General features: G+C 48.4%; 1 protein-coding gene across 3 annotated transcripts in view; it reads left to right on the top strand.

The window, feature by feature from the left end:
- Positions 1 to 27276, top strand: part of LOC144328441 (uncharacterized) — a 31037-nt gene extending 3761 nt beyond the window's left edge. For 2 of the 3 annotated variants that reach the window (XR_013393692.1, XR_013393691.1), the window contains exons 2-4: positions 9307 to 9561; positions 17693 to 17800; positions 27085 to 27276. Coding sequence is in view for 1 of the 3 variants with exons in the window: in XM_077931907.1 (XP_077788033.1) it covers positions 6184 to 6233; positions 9307 to 9561; positions 17693 to 17759 (372 nt within the window). In the remaining 2 variants the exon portion in view is untranslated. Of the gene's footprint in view, positions 1 to 6108; positions 6234 to 9306; positions 9562 to 17692; positions 17801 to 27084 lie in introns of those variants that run through there. The other variant, XM_077931907.1, reaches the window with a different exon arrangement.
- Positions 27277 to 27521: the final 245 nt, after the last annotated feature.

The following is a 27521-nucleotide window of genomic DNA, read 5'->3' as shown; positions in this document are numbered from 1 at the left end:
CTCTTCTGTCCCCAGGCCAGCTTCTTTGGTTCAAACCTAGAAATAAAGCTAAGCTCACAATGCAAAGATGGCCTTCTTACTCAGGGCCTTGGACCTCCTTGGCTCCCAGGGGATGGAGGGGGAAACTGAGACAGGGCAGCTGCTCCAAGGAACTCGAGGCTCGCTCTTCGGCCGGGCACATTCTCCTTCTCTGAGGTTTCGGCCTCTTTCTGGGCTCATGGACGTGGCGTTCCCAGTCCCTGCGGTGTTCAGCTCAAAGGCACATCCCCTATACAGCCAGCTCGAGGTGAGAACACCAGGCATGTGGCTGTCACACCCCTCAGGACAGGAATCTCACAACATCAAGGACAGGAATGGACAGCTTCTCCTGGAGACGGACGGATCAGAAGAGCCAGCCGCACAAAGGAAAGGCCTCTCCTCAAAGGTCTGTGGCTTGACAGGAGGTAAAATCCCCAAGTTTAAGTGAGCCTTTGAACACTCTCCCTCTGCCACCATGGCCCTGTTTTTTCATAGACTCACAGAATCTTAGAGTTGGCAGGGACCACAAAGGTCATCTACTTCAACCTCCTGCAATGCAGGAATCTCAACTAGATCATGCATGACAGGTGGCCAACCAACTTCTGTTTAAACCAGTGTTTCCCAACCTTTTTCCAACCGTGGCCTGTTCCGACCTTGTTTCGTCCCTGTGGCCGCCCCATGGATGTAGCCTACATTGTAAAACACATCCCCCTTGCATTGGTTTCCCCAGTGCAGGCATTTTCACTCCAACTCCTTCCAGTTTGCCTTCTGCTAGCCCCTAGTCACTGGTTTTTCTCCGCTATGTCCGCCTTATTGTACTGTGGACACGGCGCATTTCCATCTTTGCACTTGTCCTTTTTTGTTAAGAAATACTCCTGCCACTTCTGCTGGGGTGTTATCTGGTTAAAATGTATATGATTTATATAAACAAATCCTCATTTTAAACAGAAAAGATCAAATTTTTAACATAACTTCATCTGTGCAATGGTTCCATTGCACATGCTCAGTTTATCAGGTAGGAGCGGTTTCCATGGAGACGGGGTTAGAGGTGGAGTTAGAGGCAGATATTCCTGATAAATAAAGGGGAGACAGCCATGGAAAAACTGAATTTTCAAAACAGTCCGTACACAAAACGCTTGATTAAGGACAGTGTGAGGCCAACCTGAATTTTCTAAGCAGGTATGGATGACTTACTTCAAACAACACCAGTCTTGATTCTTTCCCTCTGAATTTGGGGATATGGAAATAATCCACTAAATTGAGGAAAATTGGGCTCCAAACCACACCACTCAGGGTCACAGACAATTTGTTTCAATTTTGGGGTGGGTGGGTCAATTCCCTCCAAATTGCACAAAATCAGAAAACGACACAAGCAAACCAGATTAAAAATATCTACACCAGATATATTGGGACACAATCAGACAAGAGTGTGCTGAGAATTTATCATTGCTTTCACTTCTTTTCCAAGCGGACTAGTCAAGGCACGTCAAGAGCTTGTGTGTGCGTTTGTGTGTGTGTGTATTTGATCCTTCAGATTTGTACAAAACCTGAAAACTGCGCAAACTGTACAATTTCCTGTTTGCGAATGGTAAAAAAGTGGATTAAGTGCAAAACAATCCTCAAATGTGGCAAAGCCCTCAACTGCCCCACTTCAGACTGCAAGTGAGAGTTTGATACCTGGACTAAGGGAGTCAGTGTGACAGGCAGTTCTGCAAGTTACAGGATCATCTAATGAAATGTCCCCTCACAAAAGAAGATTCCTACACATGTGAAAACTAGGATATCAGGATCCATTATCACAGACTTCAAGGCTGTTTCAGCGGTGGCCAGGCATGGATGGAGAAAGCATAACTGTTATTCCTGAAAATGGACGATGGGATTGAGGCCTGGCTGGCATGAGCAAAGCCTGGCCACGGTGGTCCTGCCCTTGGAGGCTGCGCTGTGCAAGAGGATTCCCTGCAACCCAGAAGAGGAAATGCAACTTGATCGCTGGATTTCCGAAAAAGGGGTTTTCCCCTTCCTCTTCTGCTTGGGCTCCAGTTTCCTTTTACTGGGTTTTCCCTTCAGTTGCTCAGCTGTTTTACTGAAAACCGCCCCAGTTCCAGCTTTTGCGGTTGCCTCCGGATGGGGGGTTGGGGGGGCTCTCTTTGGGGAATTCCCCCCCCCCCCCGTTTCATTTTCATTACCAGATAACTTCAGAGGGTCCCAAATTGTGTAAATGCCAAAGGAAGAAGGATCTGCAGCGTCAGGCTCCCTGCAAAGCTGCCTGGAACTGCAGTTCAGGGTGGCTGCTGCTGAGGAAAGTCTCCCACTTTCTTAGCAGTGCACCAATCCAGGCAGGGGCCAAAGGGGAAGCTGAGCAAGTGTTGGGGAAGATGAAAGGAGTCCCAGTGTGAGGAGCTGGAAAGGGCAGCCAAGGAGCCAAGGAGTTCAAGTGTAATAATAATAATAATAATAATAATAATAATAATAATAATTTATTATTTGTACCCCGCCCATCTGGCTGGGTTTCCCCAGCCACTCTGGGCGGCTTCCATAGAAACCAAAAACACACTAAAATATCACACATTAAAAACCTGGTGCCTTCCAGATGTTTCAGACTACAACTCCCATCAGCCCCATCCAGCATTGCTGGGTTGTTGCCGCAAACATCTGCAGGGCATCAAGTTGGGGGAGGTTGGGGTGGTGGTTGCAGAGCATTGATGGCGGGGACCTCAGCAGAGGGCAAATAATTAGGTGTTGAGTGCTCATCATGAGATACAAGGCCAAGCACAGGCCCAGAGTGCCACCAGACTCAATATTTTGTCCATACTGGAACATTTAGGTTTGTGCAATTAGGATGGGTTAAAACATCCTGTCGACCTGGCAAAACAAATCCACACACACACACAAGACTTTTTGCAGTTTGGAAAGTGATGGGGAAACACGTGGGATGAACAAATCATAGAATTGTAGAGTTGGAAGGGACCCCAAAGGTCATCTCATCCAACCACCTACAATGCAGGAAACCTGCTCACAGCAGTCCTTTGGGGGCCTTGAACCACCAACCTTCTGTTAACAGCCAGATGCAATGACCCATTCTGCCACATCCATTGAATGGAGAGAAGTGTAAACTCTCCACAGGCAAATAAAGATGAATGCTCATTGTCATATAGGTAAATGCCCCAAAAACAAATCAGAATGGATGCTCAATAGAGACTGGGCATTTAAACTTTGGGCAATGCAGATCCAGACAAGCACTCAATAAGCAGGTTGTCTGGAGGAGCCACCACCCAAGACTCCCCTTGCTCCTTTTTATACAGCAACTTATCAAAAAAAGAGGCCATCTACTGCCTTTTAGCCCGCTAGTCAACATATTTTCTCAGGAGTGCAGTAAACATAGCTTCATGTTTATACTTATCTCTCTGTCCAATAATAATGTGAACAGCAGTGGCACACTTTCATTTGCAGATGTATCGTTATTCTTAGCCCAATCCTCTCCACGTTCCATATTAAGATTTCAGCAAGTCGTCGGAATATTTTAAGCCAATTTGAGATGGTGACTCCGGAGAGATGTGGCCGTTGCCTTTTATTCTCCATTTCTAGAACAGTAGTTGTGCAAGGGACTCTCCCCCCCCCCACACCATCTCCCTGGACCTGCAGCAGGGATGGGGACAACCCATGTCCCTCCAGTCATTTGCTTGACTCCCATCAGCCCCACCTGAATCCAAACAATTCAGGATGACTGCAAGATGGATGCTTATGGTCATGCGAAGCTCCTGCAAACGAATCAGAATAAATGCTCAATAAAGACTGGGCGTTGTTATCTTCCCATGGAGAGGGCACTGCTGGAGAAGTAAAATGGGGCATCTTTGGCTGCCAGCCATCTGCTGGGGTCCTTCTAATCCCGTGGATTAGTGGCTGAATGGCAGGTGCAAGTTTGCTGCAGGTAATCAGAGGGAGGTTATGGACCTCAAAGTGCAGCCAATTACTGCTAATCCTGCACCTGTGCCCAACCTGGGGTAGCTAGGAGCCAGCCAGCCTGCATCTGAGAGTAGGGAGAGACAGGCACCTGGCTGTGGAAGGAGGGGACAGCAGGGAAGGAGGGACCAGGAGACACCCCCTCACACATTCTTTGAGCAGTGGGAAAGGTGCTGGGGTGGTCCGGCAAGGTCAGTTTTTTCAGCTGCACAGAGCATGGATCTTCTGGGAAATCTCTGGGTGATTTGAAATAGATTGGTAAGAATTTCTGGCAGCAGTGCTAGGAACAAAATCCCCCCTCCACTGCGTGCCAAAGCTGCTGAAATCAAGAAAGCAGAACCAGGAGTGGGCTTTGAACTCCATTCAGTTCTGGGATGACTTCTGGCCTCAGAATTCTTTAATGCTGAGTGTGTTATATGTATTGCACCAAGGATCCAGTTGGTGGAACTTCTAAGTAAAAAACACAGTAGATCCCACAGGCCTGAAGTGACCTTGGAAAAGGAATCTGGAGCATACTTCTCAAGTCTCGTCTTGCAGCCACTTGGGGCAGAAAAGTAATAATACTTGGCATTATAGCACACTTTGAGTGTTCAAAGCACTTGGCCTACATTATCTCACAACAGCCCTATAAGGTAGTCATTATTATTATTTTTATTATTACTACTACATAATTAATCATCACCATATTGCTGCTGGGAGGCTGAGGTTGAGAAATCAGGGCCTGGCCTAAGGATACCCATTGAGTTCATAGCTGTGAGATTTCAGCCACGAACTTCTTGGTTCAGAGGCATAGAATCTGGGGATGAATGAATCAGCTGTGCCTGTTTAGTGGGGAGAATTATCAGCGGCTACTAGTCACAGTGGCTCTTTGGCATCTTCAGGTATAGAGAGCATTGCCAGGTCAAGAGCATTCCAGATCCAAAGATTTCAGGGCCCAGATCTGACCTGACACCAAGGGGCAGTCCCTGGTGATGTCATTAGGGCATCTCCTGGTGAAGTCATGTGGCAGGACCTGGAGAAGAAGTTTAACTGGAAGAGAGGGGTGGGGGAGAGAAGACCTCCCCCCCACCATGCACTCACTGTATGGAACAATTTGCAGCCAGGGACTTGCCGATCATGTCGGCAGTTCGAATCCCTGCGATGGAGTGAGCTCCCGTTGCTCAGTCCCAGCTCCTGCCCACCTAGCAGTTCAAAAGCACTTCAAAGTGCAAGTAGATAAATAGGTACCACTCTGGCGGGAAGGTAAACGGTGTTTCCATGCGCTGCTCTGGTTCGCCAGAAGTGGCTTAGTCATGCTGGCCACATGACCCGGAAGCTGTATGCCGGCTCCCTTGGCCAATAAAGCGAGATGAGCGCCGCAACCCCAGAGTCAGCCACGACTGGACCTAATGGTCAGGGGTCCCTTTACCTTTTACATTCTGGGCTGAAGCTTGCAATCTGCATGCCTGGGCCTTATTAGTAATTTTTTTAAAAAATATGATTAAAGGCACTCTCACCCACCATTCAAGCCCTCAACCTGCCACCTGGACAGGCCAGGCAAACCAGGAGACTGCAGGCCAGACCTGGGGTCAGGCAACCCTTGGTGCCTGAACACGGGTTGCTGAGGTCTGGAGCAACAGCAGAGGAGGGCTGTGTCCCCTGGAGCTTCTCCTTGCTCAGAGAAACAGAGTGAACTTAGCTATATCCGCACCTGAGAGCCAGTGTGGTGTAGTGGTTAAGAGCGGTAGTCTCGTAATCTGGGGAACCGGGTTCGCGTCTCCGCTCCCCCACATGCAGCTGCTGGGTGACCTTGGGCTAGTCACACTTCTCTGAAGTCTCTCAGCCCCACTCACCTCACAGAGTGTTTGTTGTGGGGGAGGAAGGGAAAGGAGAATGTTAGCCGCTTTGAGACGCCTTAAAGGGAGTGAAAGGTGGGATATCAAATCCAAACTCTTCTTCTTCTTCTTCTGATGGTGATACACACCATCCACTTCTCAGGAACTCTCTGCCTTCAGAGCTGGGTAGATTCCTCTCTCCTGGCTGTGGGGCCTGAGACCTGAGGGAGTATAGCCTTTCAAACAACACGAGGCCAGACCCCAGAGGCAGCGGCTATTCTTGAAGTCCTATCCAGTGCATTTAAAGATAGGTTACAACCTGGACTTGGGAGTCATTGAAGGATAGGAGGTTTGGTTGTATCTCAAGAACCACCAGCAGATAAGCAGGAAAATGATGTTTCCTGAAACAGCCCTCTTTGTGGTGAATTATATCCTTGCTCGGTATGTATCCTTGCTATACTTATCATTGGGGCAGAGGGAGGGTGGCTGGACAAACACCCACTAATCAGAATGGGGCGGGGTGGACTCCACAAAACACCCTCGCTGCAGTCTTTTGCCTTGGACCTAATTGCCAGAAAAAGTCCCTGGCCAGCCTTTTTCTTTCTCCTAAGCCTATTTTGAATTTTTAGCTGCACCTACAACCACTACCAGTTGTTTTGGACTACTGTTTTGCTTAGGGATGGTGGGAGTTGTATGTAGCCCAAAGCTTCTGGGGGGGAGCCAGGTTAGGGAGGTCTTAGGTGGAGAAAATAAACAAGGTCCCTGCTGCAGACACAGCAAAACATGGGAGGGTAAGCTGAGACTTAATACAGGAGAAGGCAGAAGTGCCTTTGCTTAGTAGAACAGCCCTATTCAGTCAGAGGCTGGATATTCAGACTGTTTGAGAAGAGTTAACAGCAGCCAAATGTTTTGGCCCAGCCTTGCATGGGAAGCTCACCCTTCCCTGTTAGCTTAAAAAAAAGAAAAGAAAGAAAAACAGATGGTAACAAACATGGATGGTTACTGGCCGTGATGGCTGTGCTCTGCCTTCACAACTGGAGGCAGCAAGGCTTCTGAATACTAGTTGCTGGAAGCCACAGGAGAGGTGAATACTTTAGTGCTTGAATTCCCACAGTTGGCCACTGTGAGAACAGGATGCAGGGCTAGATGGGCCATTGGTCTGATCCAGCCGTCTCTCCTTAGGTTCTTACGTTTAACATCTTATTCCAATAGGCCTTCAGGGTATGTGGAACCAGTTCCACTCTGGTCAAATTCTCCCTTGGACTTGTGGCTGTCTGTGCATCTTTACAACTGCGCTATTTTGATTTTAAATTATTGCCATTGTTTTAAAACCTGTATTTCTAGCATCTTTGCTGGGCCACCACCTTGGGGGCTCTTCCAGCCACTACTATCCCCCTGCCACCACCAAGTTGTCTTTATAGATTTTCAAGGATAGAAACAAGTAAGTTACAGACTCTGGAGCATTGTAGCGAATTTCTAAAATGAGAGGTACCAGGACATCTTTGGAGAGAAGCCTTTCCCAGGGGTGGAGGAAGGGGTGTGTGGTGGGAGCGGTCTGTCCAGGGTGTCATCACTGAGGGAGGTGACAAAATGCCGGGCGGCACTCACCGCGGGGCCTGCAGCATGCCCGAGCCACGCATCTCTCCTGGGAGTGATGCAGTGACTTGGGCGCCCGCAGGCTCCACACTGTCCCAAACGGTCTGCCCGCCACCTCCCCCTCAGCTGTGTGGCGGCTGAGTGGGAGAAGGCAGGCAGACTCCTCAGAGGCCCCACAGTGTCCTGCCCTGGCTGGCCCCACCCCCACAGTCAGCTGGCCCCGCCCCTGGGCGCAGGGCACACGCGCCATCCCATGCGCCCAATCGGCTTGCTCTGCCGCTGGCCTTTCCCCCTTGTTCTGGGTTGGCTGTAGTAATTTAGTGGGCCAGGCAGTCTGTGTATAAGTAGGGACTGTTGGCAAGGTTGCCGTTTTACAGAGGTCAGTCTGCTATTTTAAAGTGTCCCCTGTTTGAAGGATGAACCAAGTCCAGTTTAAAGAGAAAGACCTATAAGAAGGGAGAGCAGGTGAGGACTTGAAGGTCACCCAGGCACAGCCTTCCCCACTCTGGGGAGATGTATACTATTCTTGTTTAAATGACATTATTTCATTTCCTCCCTTAAACTGATGTGTATTTGCCACCTTGGGCAGGCGCAATATTCTTTTGACAAAAATATTTCTAGCAGTGAGACCAGTGTACAGTCGAGGGACCAGATTTCCCCATTGCTGCTGCTGCTGCCACCCCATCCTCCCTTACATACGAGATCTGTCCTTGGAGCTCTGTGGTCATTGCACATGATGCCTCTGTGACAGTTTCATTGTGTGTGAAGTCTGGTGGCCAAGTGCCCTACTTTACAGAGAACAGTCATAGAATCATAGAGTTGGAAGGGACCCTGAGGATCATCTAATCCAACCCCAGCAAGAGCAGGAATATGCAGCCGTCTCATATGGAGATCAAACTTGCAATGTTGACATTATCAGCACCATGCTTTAACCAAGTGAACTATCTAGTCCTCTATATTTGAAAGAGTTCCCTGTTTGATGGGCTGTCTGGTTTAACGAGAGAGAATGAATTTAAAAAAATGTTTAGAAGTACCGTACTTTTCAAAAAAATACCCAAAAACAAAAAAACAACCAGTCCTTTTTGTTGGAGATAATTCAGACGCAAATTCCCAGGTGTCAAAAAAGGTTATTTGTGTATGCCACCACTGCGGCCCATGTTTTGTTAGCCCAAAAATGGAAAACGAGTGAGGTCCCAATTAAAGAAGAATGGCATTTTAAACTGACAGAATATGCGCAGACCTAACATACAGAATAAGAGAACAAGAAGAACATACATTTAAAGAAGATTGGGAAATGTTTATCAAATATGTGGGGGGAAATTGTGTACACTTGAAAACGTTGGCAGCTTTAAGATAAATTCAACAGTGTAAACAAGTTTTGTTGGATGTAATAATGGAATACTGAATGGTTTAGTTTATGTAAAATATGCAGGGATTTATGATATGCAAAATGAACCATGGAAAGAGAAGAAGGGAAGGCACTGACATTTTAAGGTTGTTTAAATGAATATTATAAAGTGTAAAACAGAAAATGTAATAAAAATTATGTATAAAAATGAGAGAGAGAGAGAGAGAGAGAGAGAGGGAGGGAGAGGGAGAGGGAGGGAGAGGAAAGCTTAAGAAACAAGAAAAGGAGGACTGCCCATCCCCAGGGAGCCACACCTGGGCAGCAGGCTGAGCAAGGAAGCACACAGCTCACTTGGCCACAGTCTCCAGGCTTGGTCCTGTTCATTGAAATTAATGAACAGGACCAAGCCTGGCCCATTCATTTCAACAGGAGTACTCAGAGTAAAGCTAAGCCGGATGTAACCCTGTATTCTATGTAAGTGGTAGCAATTTAATTAATGCCTCTTGGCAACATCTAACTGAAGAAAGCATTTGGCCTCTTCTGAGTCTCTCTCCCGCTTTGTTGCTGCAGGAGGCCACGGGCGCCTTCTCCTCGCCGGGTCATAGTGGAGATGCCCTGGAAGAGGCTGGTCAGCCTGCACCCTGCTCACTACTCCAGCCACCGCGGCCTGCAGGATTACTGGATCAGCCCCCAGAGGCGCTACCCAGCTGGCAGCGCGTGGCACACCCCCACCAAGCGGCACTTGATCCTCCCTGGGAACACTGGCGTTTCAGAAGTGGAGTCCGTTCACACGCCAAATGCAGGCCAATACAGGCACAAGCTCATGTGAGTATGGAGCACAGGGGAGCATTGTAACTGAGCCCTTGGCCACCAGTCTGCGTCATTCATTCCCATCGGGGTTAGATTTCTCCCGGGATGAGTTTGGTGGCTTTCAAGTTGCCCACTTGTTGAAATGACTCCTCCTGTGTCACTTGCTCTGGGAAACAGTCAAAGGGGGCAAGCAGCTAGCCCAGCGCCCCATAACCTGGCACCCTCCAGATGTTTAGGACTACAACTCCCACCAGTCCCAGCCAGCACATCCATTGCAGTTGGGTGTTGTGGTCCAAAACATCTGGAGGGCGCCAGGTTAGGGAAGTCTGTTGCTGGTCAAATAATTCCCTTCTGATCCTGTTTAGTACAGTGATCTCCCGGCTATCAACACACAAGAGAGATAAACGTGCGCACACATCCCACCCCCTAAAATGCTACCCCTTTAGAGATGGAATGCAACAAACAGGATGAGAGGTTGTGTTTGTGACAGAGCAGGAAAGGTGTACAAAAAACTATCTTTTCTGAGTATTTAAAAGCCAAGCTGGACAGGACTTGAGGGAAGGCTCTTTCAGATACAAGCAGTGCCACAGGAAAAAGACAGATATGCTCCCCACCCCCACTCCAACACACCGTTTTTCTGGGGTTCCGACTCCTGGAAATCGCTCCATTGCAAGAAATAAACCCATCCCTCTCTCCTTGCCTGTTTTAATGCCAGCCACCCCACTAAAGTGTTAATTAGCTCTTAGCAGTTGCTGGGTAACCGCATCCTGCCTTCCATGGTCTTTAAGCCAATGAGTGCTTGTCCTGGTGATGTCATGCTCTTAGCTCGTGTGTCATTGGCCAGAGCAAGGCTTGCCTTTTAATATTCTGCCAGGATGGTTACCTGGGAGAAGTTTTGTCTTTGCTGGACTGATCCTGTTGCCTCCAGATTGGAGGAGGAGGTGTTGCATCTCTGTGTCCTCCCATGGGAAAGAACTGAAACCTCCTGAAAGAAGAGCACATATAGGAGTCGGTCCAGACATACGTGCCCACAAGCAAAGAGAGGTATTAGTAAAGCACAGCCAGTCTTCAAAGGAGAGATTGCATTGCACTGTGCTTTGTACATTTCCTGGCCCCTGGCTGAGGTTTCAGCCTGAAGTGCTGAAAGGACTCTATCTTTCATGGGGTGTTTCACTGTGGAAAGGAGATAATCAGAGAACATTCTGGAGGATCAGATGTATTCTCCTCCTCTCGTCCCATGAAAATGCGTGCAGGAGAAAACAAAGAATTAAAACATTGAATTATGCTGTAAATGCACGTCTCACATTTCATTTTAGCATATCGGTCGTCCAGACATTTAGCATTTTACAAACAAGCAAACAGAAATGTCACTTCCAGGGCTCAGAAGGGCTCCTCAAATTATGGATTGACAGATCTGTATTTCAGGTAAATAGAAGTGGGAGCCAAGCTTAATTGGCAGATCAAGCAATGAAAATCTGAATCCACTGGTCTCTGGGAGCCAATTTCAGTAGGTGGCACTGAGGGTTAGAGGCACCCTTGTTCACCATCCAAAAGTATTCGGAATGGCCTTTTCTTCTAGAACAGGGGTCTGCAACCTGCGGCTCCGGAGCCGCATGTGGCTCTTTTACACCTTTGCCGCGGCTCCGGGACGGATACTAGCGAGGGGAGGAGGCGCATTGTGCGCCCCGACACTCCCCACTGTGGCGGGCGCTGTACTGGCTGTGACGTCGCATGGGGGCAGTGCGTGCGTTAGTCACGCACCGTCCTGACATCACCTTCCCGCCCACTGTCAGATCGGAGGGCAGCGGCGTGCATGCTTTAAATGTCGCAATGGTTTTGCGGCTACCAGGTTTTTTCCCCCTTCGGAAACGGGTCCAAGTGGCTCTTTTTGTCTTAAAGGTTGCAGACCCCTGTTCTAGAACAATCAGCCATGACTTTATTCAACATTCTTTTCACATTTCAAAAAAGACATGATGTGTTGATCATGTGCAAACTGACCTTTAAATTGATTGATCAAACAATTAGAAACATGATGCTTAATCAACAGGAAATGCTTTTTTAACCAGCCTGTCAGAATATATTGAAATGAGTTTGCACCTTGCCTTCAAAGTCTGCCTGGCGTGTCTGTTCCCATCCCACCTAATTTCCTCCCCCTTATTCCCCCATTCTTATCCTCTCCTTTCTTTCATTTAATTTTTTTCATTTTTTCACCCAGGAGAGTGAGAGGTGCTTGTCCCCTTAGATGAGTATGAGGGCCAGTGTGAGGAGGTATTGGGGTTTGTTTGATCATTCCTGATCCCTTTGCCACCAGAACTCAAAAATGGCTGGAAAGAAAATGAGCTAATAAGAAAGCCCCCATTGACAGGTGGCCGGCCCGACTGCTGGTTGGCAGGGCTGTGGAGCCCAAGGGAAAAACCAGGTGGGCCCCCACTACCTTCTCAGCCCTCTCCTCTAGTCTTTCTAAGTGCTTTTCTGCTCCTTCTTGCTCTGGCCTTCAGTCATCCTCCCTTGCCCCGCCCATTTGCTGCTCTCTTATTTTTTGGGTCTCCCCCTTTTCTCCACTTTTTCCTACTCTCCTCTGTCTTCCCGCCCCCCATAACAGGAGCCTTGGCCTCTTCCTGCTGCTGCTTTAATGCTTCCTGGTCCCAGATGAGCTCCTCTGCTGTCTCCATCTGTCCTGCCTTTCATGGAGACTTGAGAAGCTGCCAGGTCCAGAAAGAGGATGGGGTAGAGGAGGAGAGAGAGAAAGCTGAAGAGAGGTACCCAGAGAGCCTGGTGGCCCAGTCGCTGTGGAGCACCCCATTGGCAGCCCAGAGGGGGCAGGGCAAGAGCTTCTGGATGGGAGGTGGAACAACCTGACCCAAGGCACGCCACCTGCCAGGATTTTCTCCTGGGTGCCTCTTCCTAACACTGCTTGGGGAAAAACTGGCTCCCCATTCATAGAGCCGTAGAATTGGAGAGTTGGAAGGGACCACCAGAGTCATTAGTCCACCCCTGCAATGCAGGAATGTTTTGCCCAATGTGGGAACCCAGGACCCTCAGGTTGAGTCGCATGCTCTGCCACAGGAGAACACCCCCACGAGGCTGTGCCTCAAAGTAGCCAGTGTGGAGGTGGTGGCAGTGGGGTTAAGATTGTCACGTCAGGAGCATCCTAGATCCTGAGCTGTTAGGGCCCATACCTGAGACCTGGGGGCATGGATGGCATTAAACATGACACATCAAAACAAACAAAAAATTACAAAATATGATAAATGAGCAAATATGTCACCAGTTGGAAATTAAGGGGTGTCCCCAAGTTCAGCTGAAGTGAAGGGATCATTCCTTCTCACCTACTTAGGGAGTCTAGGTAAGGAAGGTGTTCTTGCCCACCTGGAGATTAAAGACCTCCCTTTGCCACCAGGTGGTCGGGAGGCAAACCTGGAGACTTCAGGTGAGTCTCCTAGGCAGTGTTTTTTTTTCTAAATAAATGTTTCGGGGTACTCTCATTTTCCTACTCATATTGAAATACTGCCCCTCAATGAGGCCAAACGTAGATTCACAAAATGTTCAGGGATATGCGTACCAATGCGTCCCACCAGAAAAAAAGGCACTGATCCTAGGAGTATAGCAACCTGGGGAAGGGGTGCCATGTGGACTTTCTGCCTTATAAAATCATGGAATCACAGAATTGTTGGAAGGGACTCAGAGGGTCATCTAGTTCATCCCCTGCAATTTAGGAGTTTCAACTTGATCAGATGGCCATCCAACCTCTGCCTAAAAACCTTCAAGAAAAGAGAGCCCACCACCTTCCAAGGGAATCCATTCCAATGTCAAACAGCTCTTACTTTCAGGAAGTTTTCCCATATGTTCAGTCAGAATCTCCTGTCTTGTAACTTGAAGCCTCTTGTTCGTGTCCTGCCATCCAGAGCAGGAGAAAACAAGCTTGCTCCATCTTCCATGTGACAGATATTTGAAGATGGCTGTCGTATCTCACCTCAGTCTCCTCCTTTCCATCCTAAACATACCCAGCTCCTTCAACCATTCCTCATAAGGCTAGCTTTCCAGACCCTTGATCATCTTGGTCGCCCTCCTCTGCACACTTTCCAACTTGTCAATATACTTCTTAAATTGTGATGCCCATAACTGGACACAGTACTCTACGTGTGGTCTGACCAAGGCAGAATAGAGTGGAACTATTACTTCCCTTGATCTGGACACAATACGTCTTGATACAGCCTAGAAATAGCATTAACTTTTTTTACTGCTGCATTACACTGTTGACTTGTGTTAAGCTTGTGGTTAGGCAGTTGCAGCACAAAGGAATCATCATAGAATTGTAGGGTTGGAAGGGACCCTGAGGATCATCCAGTCCAACCCCCTGCAATGCAGGAATATGCAGCTGTCCCATACGGGAACCAAACCTGTAACCCTGGCGCTGTCAGCACCACACTCTAACCAACTGAGCTGTCTAGGAAGGTTTACCAAGAACAGTGGCTGGCCAGGTGAGCCCTGTGGAAGCTTGCAAGCAGGGAAGTGTCTATGGCTTTTCTCCAGCATCTAGTCCTCAAAGGTATAGTGCTGCAGCACTTGGAGGTACCACTTAATTGCTATGGCTGATGGTAAACCTCACAAGGATGCCAAAAATCCCTTTTCAGGGCCAAATAGGCCTCAGGGGGCTTTTGCTAGCCAACCGGAGGTGCTAGCTCCCTGCCGATTCAGCAGGATGCAGACAGAGCATGTGGAGTCAAGCTCCTGAGGCAGGTAAAATGACATTAATTGGAGAATTTTCTCTTTCTTGATGGGGAGGCCCCCAAGTCTGGGCCAGCAGGAAGACTAACAGCAGCTTTATGAAGGAGCGAGGCAGGTGGTCCCTCCAGGTTAGAAGGAAGGGAGCGGATCAAAGCGGGAGATGTGAACAGCCACCTGCCCTTTGAAATAGCAGCAGCAGGCAGTGAGGAGGGGGGCAATGGGAGGGGAGACCACATAGCACAGCCAGGGCTGAGAAGGGAGAGCTGCTCCTTCTTTTCAGCATTCCACAGGCAGAGAGTCTCTTGCCTGGCCAGTGATCGAGGGGGAACTTCCCTCAGGGGATCCGATTCATCTGTCTCTCGTACTTCTGCCGTTCATGCTGCCCAAAGGTACTGCTTGCCACTTGGAAAAGTGGCAGCATTTGGGACTTTTTAGTTTAGAGAAAATGTAAGCAAGAGGTGTCATGGTAGAAATTTATAAAATTATGCATGTCACACAGAGAGAAAAGTTTTTCTCCCTTCCGCATAACACCAGAATTCATGGACATCCAATGAAATTCACACTCGGCATTTCTAGGTGTACACTTTAAAAAGAGGCCCTGGGAGCCCCTGAAAAATGTGCAAAAGGCCTGACATCTAAAGGTGAAAATGGGCTTTGCAGGTTGTGGGGAGATGTACATTTGTACAGTAAGATTTGGAGCTTGCCTGGCAGCGCTGGACCGCAATAAAAGCCGCCTGCATATTTTTAGCCTGGTCCTTCAGCGCCAGGCCCATGCGCACCTGCTTCGCTCCATCACACTCGGCAAGCCGTGCAGTGTCGTGTGCCTTGGGACACGGAGCACACAGGGAAGAGACACCGGGCTCTTCAGCCTGGGAAGGGAACAGGCGTAGCCACAGCAGCCGCTGCCATTTCCACCACAAAGCGACGCAAGAGCAAACAGATCGCCTGCGAGAGCAGATGGCTCTTTACCGAATTACCGCACCAGGCGTGGCTCAAGGAGAGCAGATGGACTTGAGGGGGAGACTCATAAACAGAGAGGGAACTTCGCTAAGCCAGCTCCTGACGCTTCCTATAAATACTTAACAACCTCCAAGCTTTCTCCTGTTATGAAACTGAATTCGTTAAACTGCCTTCAGCTCCCGTGAGAGAAAGGGAGGGAAGCCCATCCAGCAACCAAGAAGCAGCTCTTCTGTTTCTTCCTCGGGTGAACGGCTCGGTGATTCATCCTGGTCCGAGACCGAAACCCATTAGTTTAAAAGCACCTGCTTGCAATTTTGGGGGCACCATTTCAGTAGGAAAGAAGCAAAGAGATTTCAAGATGGGTGGGAGATACCGTAGGTTCACAACAAGCTTTATCTTTAAGGCAGGGATGGGGAAATGCAGGACTGGGGATCACATGTGACCCTTCAGGCTTCTCTATCTGGTCCTTGGCACTCTTCCCAGGCCCTGCTCTGCACCCTCCTCAAGTAGCTTTGCCTGGCTGGAATGTGTCCTTCAACTCTGATCATGCCCTTTGCTTGCCTAGATATAGCGGCGGTGTCAGTGTACAAGCCACTTGCTTTTGCATGGCTGGAATGCAGTACTGTACAAAAGTTAAGAGTCACATCCGTTATCCTGCCAATGTTTCCCTCTGGCCCTGCTCACCACTGCCACGTGACCCTCAGGAAATTTGGTCCTCAGGTTCCCTGTTTCTGTGGGAAAGGCAGGCTCATGGACATACTCAGTTAAAATTGTAAGAGCCAAGCCCCTGGCAATCCTATCTGGGGTGACCTGTGTGATGGCCGATTCATGCAAGCAACCATTTAACCCTGCAGTTATTTGAAGGGATGAGCACAAAGGTGTGCCTCAGTCCAAAGTCCATTTTGGATCTAAGGGGCAGTTCATGCACACAAATAATTTTAAGGACACACATTATCTCCATGTGATCAGTGTCCTTGAGGAATACAACCACATGAAGAAATTATTGTGCGAACTGACCACTTATCTACAGACAGCTGCAGCCATGGCAGTGATTCCAAGCAAGTTTGGAAAGAAAAATCTCTAAATGCTCATTTGGTTAGGTGGGACTTAAGTGTGTGTCGGTTTAAGCACGAACCAAATTAAGAGACCATCAGCATGTCATGAAAAGGCAGCCTTTGTGCCGCTCTGTCCAGTTCTGGATTCCCAGCAACAGCCATTCAAAGGTGGCTTCATTCTCACCACTTGCGGGTCTCGGTGTTAATTGCTTGGGCATCACCCGTCTTCTCTTGCGCTTGCGTAATCCACTCTATTCCTGGCTGAGGACTGAACCTTGTAACCTACATTACTAGTCACTTTCTCCAGAATACGTGATTACTCAGTCTTCACTCAAATAATTAAATTACTCAGGCACACCACTGACTTTGAATATCAAAACACCCTCAAAAGGACAGGCAGAAAATAAGCGGAGCTCATATAGCAGCTCTGGTGCTCAACCAGCAGGGTGTGGGAGAATAACTGGTTCAGCTTTATTCCTTAACAGAATAATTTGAGGCTATTTTTCCTTTTCCCATTTCATCCTTCCGTCCTGCATCAGGGACACCTTCCTTTCCACCATCTCCCCTCTCACACATCAGATTGCAATATTATAACACATTCTATTCATCCTACAATGCAGTTTCACTTTGCCAAACATAGCTGTCAGGTGCCCACAGCCAGGGGTCAGCAAACTTTTTCAGCAGGGGGCCAGTCCACTGTTCCTCAGTCCTTGTGGGGGGCCGGACTATATTTTGAAAAAAAGAATGAACGAATTCCTATGCCCCACAAATAACCCAGAGATTCATTTTAAATAAAAGGACACATTCTATTCATGTAAAAACATGCTGATTCCCAGACTGTCCGCAGGCTGGATTTAGAAGGCGATTGGGCCGGATCCGGCCCCCCAGGCCTTAGTTTGCCTACCCATGGCTCAGCTTAGGCTTCCTCCACCTCAGCCCTCCAGATGTTTTGAGACTACAGTTCCCATCATCCCTGACCACTGGTCCTGCTAGCTAGGGATCATGGGAGTTGTAGGCCAAAAACATCTGGAGGGCCGAGGTTGAGGAAGCCTGGCCCAGCTTATCAGCTCTGCTTGGGACTGGTTTAATTCACTTGATTTCTGTTGCTAGAAGGTATCCAAAGCTTGTATAGGCAAAAAAATAAATGTCCCAAATCAGGATCGTTCACTACGCATACCATGCATAGTCCCTCTTACCCTCAAATTTCTGTTTAATTACCTCATCCTTATGGGGATAAGGTTGTCAACATTTCTACTGGACTCTGCTCCTGGACCTTTTACAGTCGGTGGAGTTTTTCACAGCATGGAGACAAGCTCTGGCAAAGGCACTAGGAGCAGGACAGGACAGTCTCTCCCCGTCATTTGTCAACCTAGGCCTGATCTAGGATGATATCTCTTTTGCAGATGGACAAAGCGCTGGCAGCACCTGAACCATTATTACCTGGGCAAGAGAGAACGCCACTTCCTGTAGCTGAACTTCTGAACTCTGGCCCCAGGGCCATGCACTCAGAGGTAAGTAGCGAAGGCCTCCAAATTCAATTATAACACACATCAGGGAACAGATGGTGCCAGAGAAATCTCTGGTGTAAATTGCCTGGGAGAACTAGGAGGTCAAAGGGGACAGAGCCACCTCTTCCACCTGCTGGCTACTGTGAAGGTGGAAAGGGACCCTTCCTTTGTATATGAACATTCAAGAATATGCACAGACCTACCTAACTACTTAGAACATTCACATTCTGCTCCATAATTACAGGAATTAATGAGGCAGATAACAGAGAGAAGATGTAAAACCACAATAACATCTCGATTCAAACCATTAAAACCTCAAAGAAACCTCAAAACCATTAAAACCTTAAAGAAAACAACCCACACAAACTATATATACAGTATATATACTATATTGTAACTTTTGTGAATCTGCCAGGGCAAAGAGCCCTCTTAGCTTTTGTGAAATCATGTCCCATCCCCCCCCCCATTAGCTGTGGTTTATAGAACTGTATGAAGGATGAGTTTTGCACATTTCCTTTTTAAAGTTCCTCTACCTTTTTGGCCATAATCAAGCACTGAAAAGAAGATCGGATTTATTCTGGCTTCGTGATGCTGAGCAAAGCATCTGGTGAGGAGAGTTTTCCCAGGCTAAGTTGTATGAAACACAAGGGGGCATTCTGGAGTTTGCAGGGTGAGTCTCTTCCTGGACCCTTCAGGGAAGGCATGCTTTGTAACAGGCCAGATATTTGTCACTCACACACCCTTCCTGGTATCCAACCCCAAATTATGCACATCCGCTCCACTATTGGTTCATATTTCAGAAGATTTGGCAACAAAAATTGGCAGGCTTTTTATTTACTTTTTAAACAAAATTTACAAACCACTTGGTTGTTTAAAACAAACACAACTCAAAGTGGTTTACGAAAATAATAAAACAGCTAAAATCAGCTAATTAAAACATTCAGAAACATTTCTAAAAACCTTCTTTCCTCTTCTCTTTCAATCTCTTTTGTTCTCAAACCAAACCTGCAGTTCCTTAAACCTTTCCCTACAATTCTGTGCATATTCTAAAACACTCCCAGAGAGAGAGAGAATATACTTTCTTTCTTTTTTTTCTTTTTTTTTTAATGCCCTCTTTCAGGGCCAAAAAGCCCTTTCAAGGCAGCTCTTAATAGTTTCAGAATACAAAAACAAACACCTATACATAAAATAAATAAATAAACTAAAACAGGAGCATAAACATCACCGTCCAACCCCAACCTCTGCCCCCAGTCTCCTCCTTCTTAAGCTGCCCTGGAGCAATCCAGGGAGTCCCTCGCAGGTCATTGCCATGCCATGCGCCATGCGCCAGCAGCTGTTAGGCCCTGCATGCTTACTGTCGCAGCTTATGAATGGCTGCATTATGCTCAGCCAGACCTCCTTCCCCTCCCCTCCCCTCCTCTCCCCCTCCCCTCTCCCCACCACCACCACTTTTGCCACACTGTTATTTTACACTTGTGCCACCCACCATCGCTATGTTTGATCGTTCCTCCCTTGCAGCTGCACCTGCTGGGAGCTGGTGGAGGGAGGGAGCAAAGGCAGAGCAGGTGCGGCGGGCTTTGCGGCTCTCTCACACAGATGCACAGGCCTGGCGGAGGGGAGAGAGAGGCCTGGGCCTCAGCTTCCACGCTGGCTAACAGGCAGCAGGCTGAAAGTCGTGTTTGCCCTCACGATGGCTGGTGGGAGAGGTCCACAACACAGAAGCAGAGCCCTGCCAGATCAGACCAGCCACCGAGACACCCCATGTGCTAGCAGCTGTCGCTCACATGCCCCCCTCGAGAAGCCCCCCGAAGCAGTGCATGAAAGTATCAGCCTACTGCAGGAGTGGGTTACCTGAGGCCTGATGGAGATAGGGACACAGGCAGGGAACATGCCCCCCCCCCCAGTCCCAGGTAGGGCTGGGAGAGACCTCTTCCTGAAATCCTGAAGAGCTGCTGCCAGTCCGTGTAGGCAGAACAGAGCTAGGTAGAACAGAATCCCAGAAGAGTTGGAAGTGACCACAGGGATCATCTCTTCCAAACCACAACCCTGAGGTTAAGAGTCTCATGGTCTATCAGCTGAGCTATCCCAGGAACTCAGTTTGAGAAAGATTGCTATGATCCCATGCAATGGCGTAGCGTGGGTTGTCAGCACCCGGGGCAAGGCAAGTAATTTGCGCCCCCTAACCCGTGGATTTGCACCCCCTAACCCTAACCCCCAGATGTTGCGCCCGGTGCGGCCGGCCCCCCCCCCTGCACCCCCCACGCTACGCCACTGATCCCATGTTCTCTCCTTCTTGCCCTCTGGAGACTACAAAGGCCACACCTCCTTTCCCTAGGCCACACCCCTCACTGGTGCCACCAACCCCTAATTCAAACAGCCGCTCCAGGAGGATACGATGGTCGATGGTACAGAAAGCCTCTGAGAAGTTGAGAAGAATTAACAGGGACCCATTTCCATTTCGTCTCTCTCTTTCTGACAGAGGTCGTCGTAAGGGCAATCAAATCAGTTTCTGTGCCCAAACCAGGCCTAAACCCTGATTGAAATGGATCTAGAAAATCAGTTTCCTCCAATCAGACCACCTGCTCAAGAACCTTGCCCAAGAAGGGGAGACTGGCAACTGGCTGGTAGTTACTTAGATTTTCCAAATCCAGGAAAACCCACAGACCACTTCCACTTCCTTGACTCATAAGGTTCCATTCAGCACCATTTTGTCAGCATGATAATTTATTTTAGTTTAATTTTAAAATGGATTGTTTAGTTTGCCCTAAAGCATCTGTTCTGCACACACACACATTAAGTATTCAAATATCCATGCAGCAGCACTTAAGAGAAACATCAAAATTTAAAAATATTTTTAAAAACAGTGCCCCAAGGTTGGCACCATTTTTGAAGCATGTCCCGCCCCCACTTTTAAAAATATCTGCTAATACTTCTGTGCCTACTTTTAAAAAACAAACAAACAAACCATGATTTTTGGGGTGAAATAGTGCCTAAATAAAAAGGCACATGAGCACATATTTAAAATTGATATTAAAAAGTGGTTCGCTCAGAATTTTTCTTTTCCTGTCCATGCATCTATGCTCTTTTGACTGTTGTGAACAGAACATCCTTGTAGGCTTATGGGCAAGAACCCATGACCTGGTCGCTAGTTGGGAAAGACCCAAAGCAAGCCTGCCTCTGTGCCTCTGACTACTAGTTGCAGAGGATGGCAGATGGGCAGAGTGGCTGCTGTGCTCATGTCTTGCTTGCAGGCATCCCATAAGCACTTAGTTGGCTCCTGTGAGAACAGGATGCTGGACTAGATGGGCCCTTGGCCTGATCCAGCAGGCTCATCTTATGTTATTATATATGCTCTTAAATGGCCTTCATTACCCACATCTTATATTAAGTGACAGCCTCCTGTCTGCCCTTGTGGAACTTGCCTTGGTCCATTGCCAGACCTCCAGCTTCATCCCCCACCCCCGCACCCCTGCTAACCTGGAGCACATGCGTGGCTCAGAGAGATAAGGGCCTGCTGGCCCCCTGGCCCATTCCTCCTCATTACTTCCTCTTCCCCATCTCCGCTTGGATTCCCAGGCCTTCCTGCTGACCTTGGAATGTTTCAAGCTGCTTTCCTGACCTCAATCTGTCCCTCTTCCTTCCCCTCTCGTCAGTTTCCTGCCTGTGAGGGTCCTGTGCCAATGCAACGCTTTGATTTATTCCCCACTTCCTTTGCCGCTGTCCTCATCCTAAAATCATTACACACCGCCAGCGCCTTTGGCGGGTATCCTCTCTCTGCCCTGCCCTCTCTCTCTTGTTTGGTCCTCCAGATTTTGGGAGAGAGTAAACTGGTTACATCTGGGTGTGGGGGATAGGCTCTGCAGTGTAAACAGCAGCAATGAGGGAACTTGCTAGGAGGAAACTGGGCCTCCACTCTTCACATCCCATCACCCAGTTAACTTCCCTCTGTTGCTTTTGCCACATTGCCCTATACCTTTCAGAGTACTGCACACGTCTGTCAATTTAATTTAATGCCGTGACTTCCCCAAAGCTTCCTGGAGATTGTAGCTTGGTGAGCACACTGAGCTCTAATGGAGAATTCTCAGGGCAGGAGTCAGGAGGTGATAATTTTGCAGCTGCTAATAAACTACATACAGTATTAACTCCATGTTTACTTGTTTAAGTAGCCTATTTTTAAAAATCTAATGCAGGGATGAGGAGCCTGTGAGGACCCTCAGGTGCTGTTGGACTCCCAACTTCCACCCACCCCAGCAGTTGTGATTCTGTCCTGCTTAGAATAGTAAGGCTACATACACGCAATACCTTGAAAGCACTTTTGAAGCACATTCTTACCCTCAAAGAATTCTGGGTACTGTAGTTTACTCCTCACAGAGTTCCAACTCTCAGCAGCCTTAAGAAACGACAGTGCCCAGAATTCTTAGAGGAAAAGGATATGCTTCAAAAGGTCTTTAAAAGGCAATAGTGCGTGTGCAGCCGGGCTGGAAGGCCTGTGGTCCTGCAGATGCTGCTGAACTACAGCTGCAACCATCCCTGCTCATTGGCCATGCTGGCTGAGGCTGATGGGAGTTAGTCCAAAGACACCTGAAAGGCACCACATTGAGGAAGGCTGCCTCAGTCACAACAACTCTGAACAAACTTGGTCATTGCTATTCTGTTACAGACATGAGGAATGAAACCAGGGTTAGGGCTAGGGTTATTCCATGTATACTGTACAGTGGTACCTCGGGTTAAGAACTTAATTCGTTCTGGAGGTCCGTTCTTAACCTGAGATACCACTTTAGCTAATGGGGCCTCCCGCTGCTGCCGCGCCACTTCTGCGCGATTTCTGTTTTCTTCCTAAAGCAAAGTTCTTAACCCGAGGTACTATTTCTGGGTTAGCGGAGTCTGTTACCTGAAGCGTCTGTAACCTGACGCATCTGTAACCCAAGGTACCACTGTGTATTACTTCCCACGGAAAAGTTCTAGAGTGATTTACAAGCCAGTAAATAATAATGCAATTACAAAAGCATATTAAAAGCAGATTTAATAATATCATGTGCTGCCCAAATGCCCCCGCCCCCCACAGTTGTATTTGCCTGGCACCGAAGGATGACCAGTTGGTGCCAAGAGAACATCCCCAAAGTGGAACAGTTTATGGAATAGAGATGGTTGCTTGCCTAAGATCATCCAGGATGCTTATTATGACTCAGCTGGGGACTTCCCAAGTGTTTTTCTGATGTGTACAGAGAGTGGCTTCATCAGGCACTTTACACCATGCCTGTGTTTTTCCTAAGTTCAAAGTACATAATCCTCTTAAGCAGGAGAGAGCAGTGGCGGCGGTGGAAGTTATCCCAGCTGGCATCTTCCGCTTGCCCGCTCAGGCCAGCAAGTGATCTGCAATGGCAAGGAGCAGCAGCGCTGTGCATCCTCCCTCCCTCTGGGCATCACCAAGTTGCCCGCTGGGCAGGAGGGAAGCGTTAGAAGTAAAGGGGGGCACTGCTTAGCCTGTTTCTCTATCAGGGTGAGGATGGAAGCGGGGAGGCATCCTCAGTGCAGCCTGGCACAGCACCAAGCAGGATGGATCCAGGAAGGCGCGGCCACTGCCTCACCTCCCCCCTCGCTCTGGGCAGCAGCTTCCACAACCACACTGAGCGGGAGACAGCACTGCCTATGTTAGAGACCCTTGTGGCCCATAGTGCATGTGAACAGAGTCCAGCTTCTCTGCCCGGGAATCCACTCCTTGCTTTGACCCCGTCTTTCCTGACGGTTGTCCGTCCAGTTCAGAGTGTGCCAATCTTGTTTTATTTACTGTGTCAACAGTTCCCCCTCCCCAAGCAGGGACTAGGTGAGATGGCTTGGTGACTCAGAGGGTGACTCACCCCACAAGCTTGGGATGGCAAAATGCAGCCAGTGCAGACATGCCCCTCAGAAGCAGAGGCCAGCCCAGCTCTGTTCCTGGCTTCCGGTCAGGAAGGGGGACTCACGGGGCTGCAATGCTTGGCGCAACTGAGCTGTGAGCGCATTTCTGGCTCAGCCATGCCAAAGCGCGTCAGCCCTGAGGAAAGCAGCTTCCGTTTCCTTCCTCAGCTTCCTCCGCCCCCGTCGGAAGCCACCAACCAGCCAGGCCCCTCTTCCTTGACTGCTGGGAGAGAGCTTTCCTGTGCCCCCTTCTCCACCCAACAGCAGCTGTGGCCTCAAGACCACAAATGAATGAAAGGAAGTTGAAGTGGGCTGTGACCCCCCCTAAAGGGAGGCTGAATGCTGAAGCAGAGGGGCCCCGAGGCCACTTCATAATAGTGACACAAATGTTGTCTAGAGCAACATAAGAAAGTTCAGAAAGCTTCGCATGCATGGTTTCATTCATCATGAACGACCACCCTGCAAGGTAGGTCAGTATTACCCCCATATTGCAAAAGTGCAGCTAAGAAAGAACTGGGTGAAAGATCACCTGCTGTGTTTGGGGCAGATGTGAGATTCAGGCCAGAGACCTCACAGTCTGTCGATCAGGATCTTAACAGCAATTCCTTCAAACCTAGAACGGGTAGGCTCTTTTTTGTCAATTTCCTGCCTTATGGGAACTAGCAATAAAGGAAAGGTACTCTACACATGCTCAGAGGTATCATTTGTGCTGTTTCCCTCAAGTCCCAGGGCTGGAACACTGTAAGTGAAGCTTCCAAGCTCAGCAGCCAATGCCTTAAAAAAAAACATAAGCAGTGACACCTGTGATTCCTGCATTGCAGGGGGTGAACTAGATGATCCATTGGTATCCTTACAACGCTATGATTCTATGATTTTATGGTTCTATGAAACAGGGACTCCTAGGCTCTCTGGTTAGTCTGTATTCTGATCTATTCTGGTTTCTCAAATAATAGCAGGCTCTCTGTGCCACTGGTTGTTCATGCAGAGGCTGCAGACAGGAGCTGCATATCCTGGCTCCTGCAGAGAAGCAAATATTTGCTCAAATCCTAGGTGATAAGCATGTTTTCCCCCCAAAGCCTGCTTGCTGACACCCTGGCAAAGTACACATCAGTACGGAGTGAACAGCATTATTCAGGACATGTGGAAAGTGTTAATGAATCCACCTTTAAGATACCTTATAAAATCCAGAGAACAAGTTTGGGAAACCATGAGATTGCAAGCCGATTTCAGTTTAACTTTGAGTCTTCTTGTTGCTCTCTCTTATGTTTTCAAGCAGGGCTGGTGCAAGTAAGTTTGCTGCCTAAGGTGGAAGACTCAAACACTTCCCAATTGCCACTGCTTGTGAATCTGCAGCACAACTCATTGAGAAATTATTTTGTGCAAGCCCCATTTGAAAGCCTCTGAGCATGTGCAGAGTTCACCTTCCTTTTTCACATTTTTAGAAATTGGGAACTTGGCAGCTTCAGGCTTCAGCTCCTCTCATTTTAGCCAGTAAGAACTGAATTGTGAGTTCAGTCTTAGAAGTGGGGCATGTATATATTTTGCCGTTCATAACAGCCAGAATCTGGCTTGGACTAAGGCAGGGTTAAATGCTGTGATTGCAAGGGTTGTGAACTGCCCTTCCGGCAGGAACTGCTACGTTTAGCGTGTGTGAGAGTGCACAGCCGCTGACGTAATGTCCTTCCTCCTCATCTGTGAGAAATGCTGTAAAATCCTGGATCAGGCACTTGAGGAGAAGGCGAGGCTCATGTAGCTTGTCCCCAGCCTGAAATTCTACCCTGCCTCTGGGGCACTGGCAGCTGCAGTATGACTCCAGAGACTGACATTCCTAGCTGTGCCTGGGAGACCAAGCCTTGAAAAGAGCCAAGGATGCACTGAAAAGTGGAGGAGTGCATGAGAAAGCTGGGAGGGGATTATATGTATTGATCCCTATCAGCATAAACTACATTACAAGCAGGGCTGGATGTCTGCTACACTGCTGCCAGAGAGCAACAACAACAAAGTACTAAAGGTGGCCTTGTGTGTAGAATCCAGCTTCAGGAGAATCAAGTTTCTAGTCCTTATGCTTGCCACAGTACTTCTGAACGCTGCCTAAGGATATCCAAAGGAATCATCACATCCAGGAGGATTAGGGCACTGACCACTGCCACAAGCGAGAGAAAAGGAGATGTGTGGGGACAGCCATAATAATGAGGAATAGCCGAGACCTTTGAGCCCCAGCATCTCCTGTGCTACCAACAAGAAGCCCTGTAATGGTGATAGTTATTAATCAGCATCGTATCCCGGGATTGGAGCTTGTTAAGGACTCCTGGTCTTTTTCCAAACACAGCACTTCTGTTAATAGGAACCAGCCGCTGGGTGTATTTGTGCGCATCGGTGTCTGCATTGATGCAGCTGCAAATGCATTCCTGAAACCCCCTCAAGATACACATGTTGCTTACATGCAAAGCCCCATACATACAAATGCACCAGTGGGCATTTGCAAAGGCACCTATTTCCAGAAAAGTGCAAAATTTAAAAAGGGCAGCAGTGCCTGCGCATTTAAAACACGTAGGCGCATCTACACACGAAAGGCCCCATAACCCCATTGCTCTCCTAGTGGAGCCCCTCCCTCCCGCTCAGCACTGCCGGACCACATGTCCGCAGCACAAAGGAAATGTCTCAGGCCGTTCCAAGCAGAACAGCTGCCACTGGCTCACTCAATTCCCCATTCATCGGAGCCCCATCAGACAGAGGATGGGGGCTTAAAGGGACAGTGAGCTGTTTCTTTTGCAAGCCTGCTCTCTCTGCCTGGAGGAACCATCTTTGCATTCAGGTCTCTCCCTGATCCGGATTGGGCCAGGTACAAGAGAGCTTGAGGAAGGGCTTGGCAGCGATGGATCAGACCATGAAGCCCACTTTAAAGGAGATTCTCCCAGGGATGGAGGAGGGAGGGGCTGAAGATAGAACTGTGTCGCCACTGAAGTGCACTTAATACAGATTCAAGCTATTTTGTGAAGGAAGCACCGGTACTGTTCATACCAGTGGCGTAGCGGTGGGGGGTGCAGGGGGGGCCGGCCACACCGGGCACAACATCTGGGGGGGTGCAAAATCCACGGGTTAGGGGGCGCAAATTACTTGCCTTGCTGACAACCCACGCTACGCCACTGGTTCATACCTTCAAATTCTCTTTGAGTGAAGTTTGAGTGAAGTTAAAATTTCAGCTGGCAAGACAAACAGAAGTTCCAGACTTTTGTTCCTTTTTTTTTTAGTGCCATGATTTTCAAAGCAACCGTTGTCGTTTAAAGGCTCCAACTTTATGCCAAACCGGGGCGGATATGGGGGGAAATACTGGCACAGTTGGCAACAGTTGGAACTGACTTGGCTTTTTCTTCCTTTTCCTGTTTCAGCTTCAAGGTGGACTCCAAAGAAGCCTGCAGTACCCACCTAATTTGCTTGCCTGGATTCTTTGGTAATTCCTTGGATTTCATGCTTCAACCTTTTCTGCTAAGGACGATGCTTCTCATTTGATGCCGTTCTTTCTCCCTGGGCCCTGCCTGGCTCTGTGTTATTTGTAGCTCTAATAAAATGATTGGAACATCTTTGCTTTTACCCTCTGCTTCTTCTTTTCTACCTGGGAGCAGCCTGTGCAGTTAAACAAGAGCCAACTGCTAGAGCCTTGTGCTGACTGTACATTTTAAGCACTTTTATACCACTTTAGCAGTTGGGGCTTCCCCGCAAAGAATACTGGGAACTATAGTTTTTAAGGGGTGCAGATAGGTGTTGTTGTTGTTTAGTCGTTTAGTCGTGTCCGACTCTTCGTGACCCCATGGACCAGAGCACGCCA

This window comes from Podarcis muralis, chromosome 7, assembly GCF_964188315.1.
Source record: "Podarcis muralis chromosome 7, rPodMur119.hap1.1, whole genome shotgun sequence".
Lineage (NCBI taxonomy): Eukaryota > Metazoa > Chordata > Lepidosauria > Squamata > Lacertidae > Podarcis > Podarcis muralis.
This window is presented reverse-complemented; position numbering and strand designations above follow the sequence as displayed.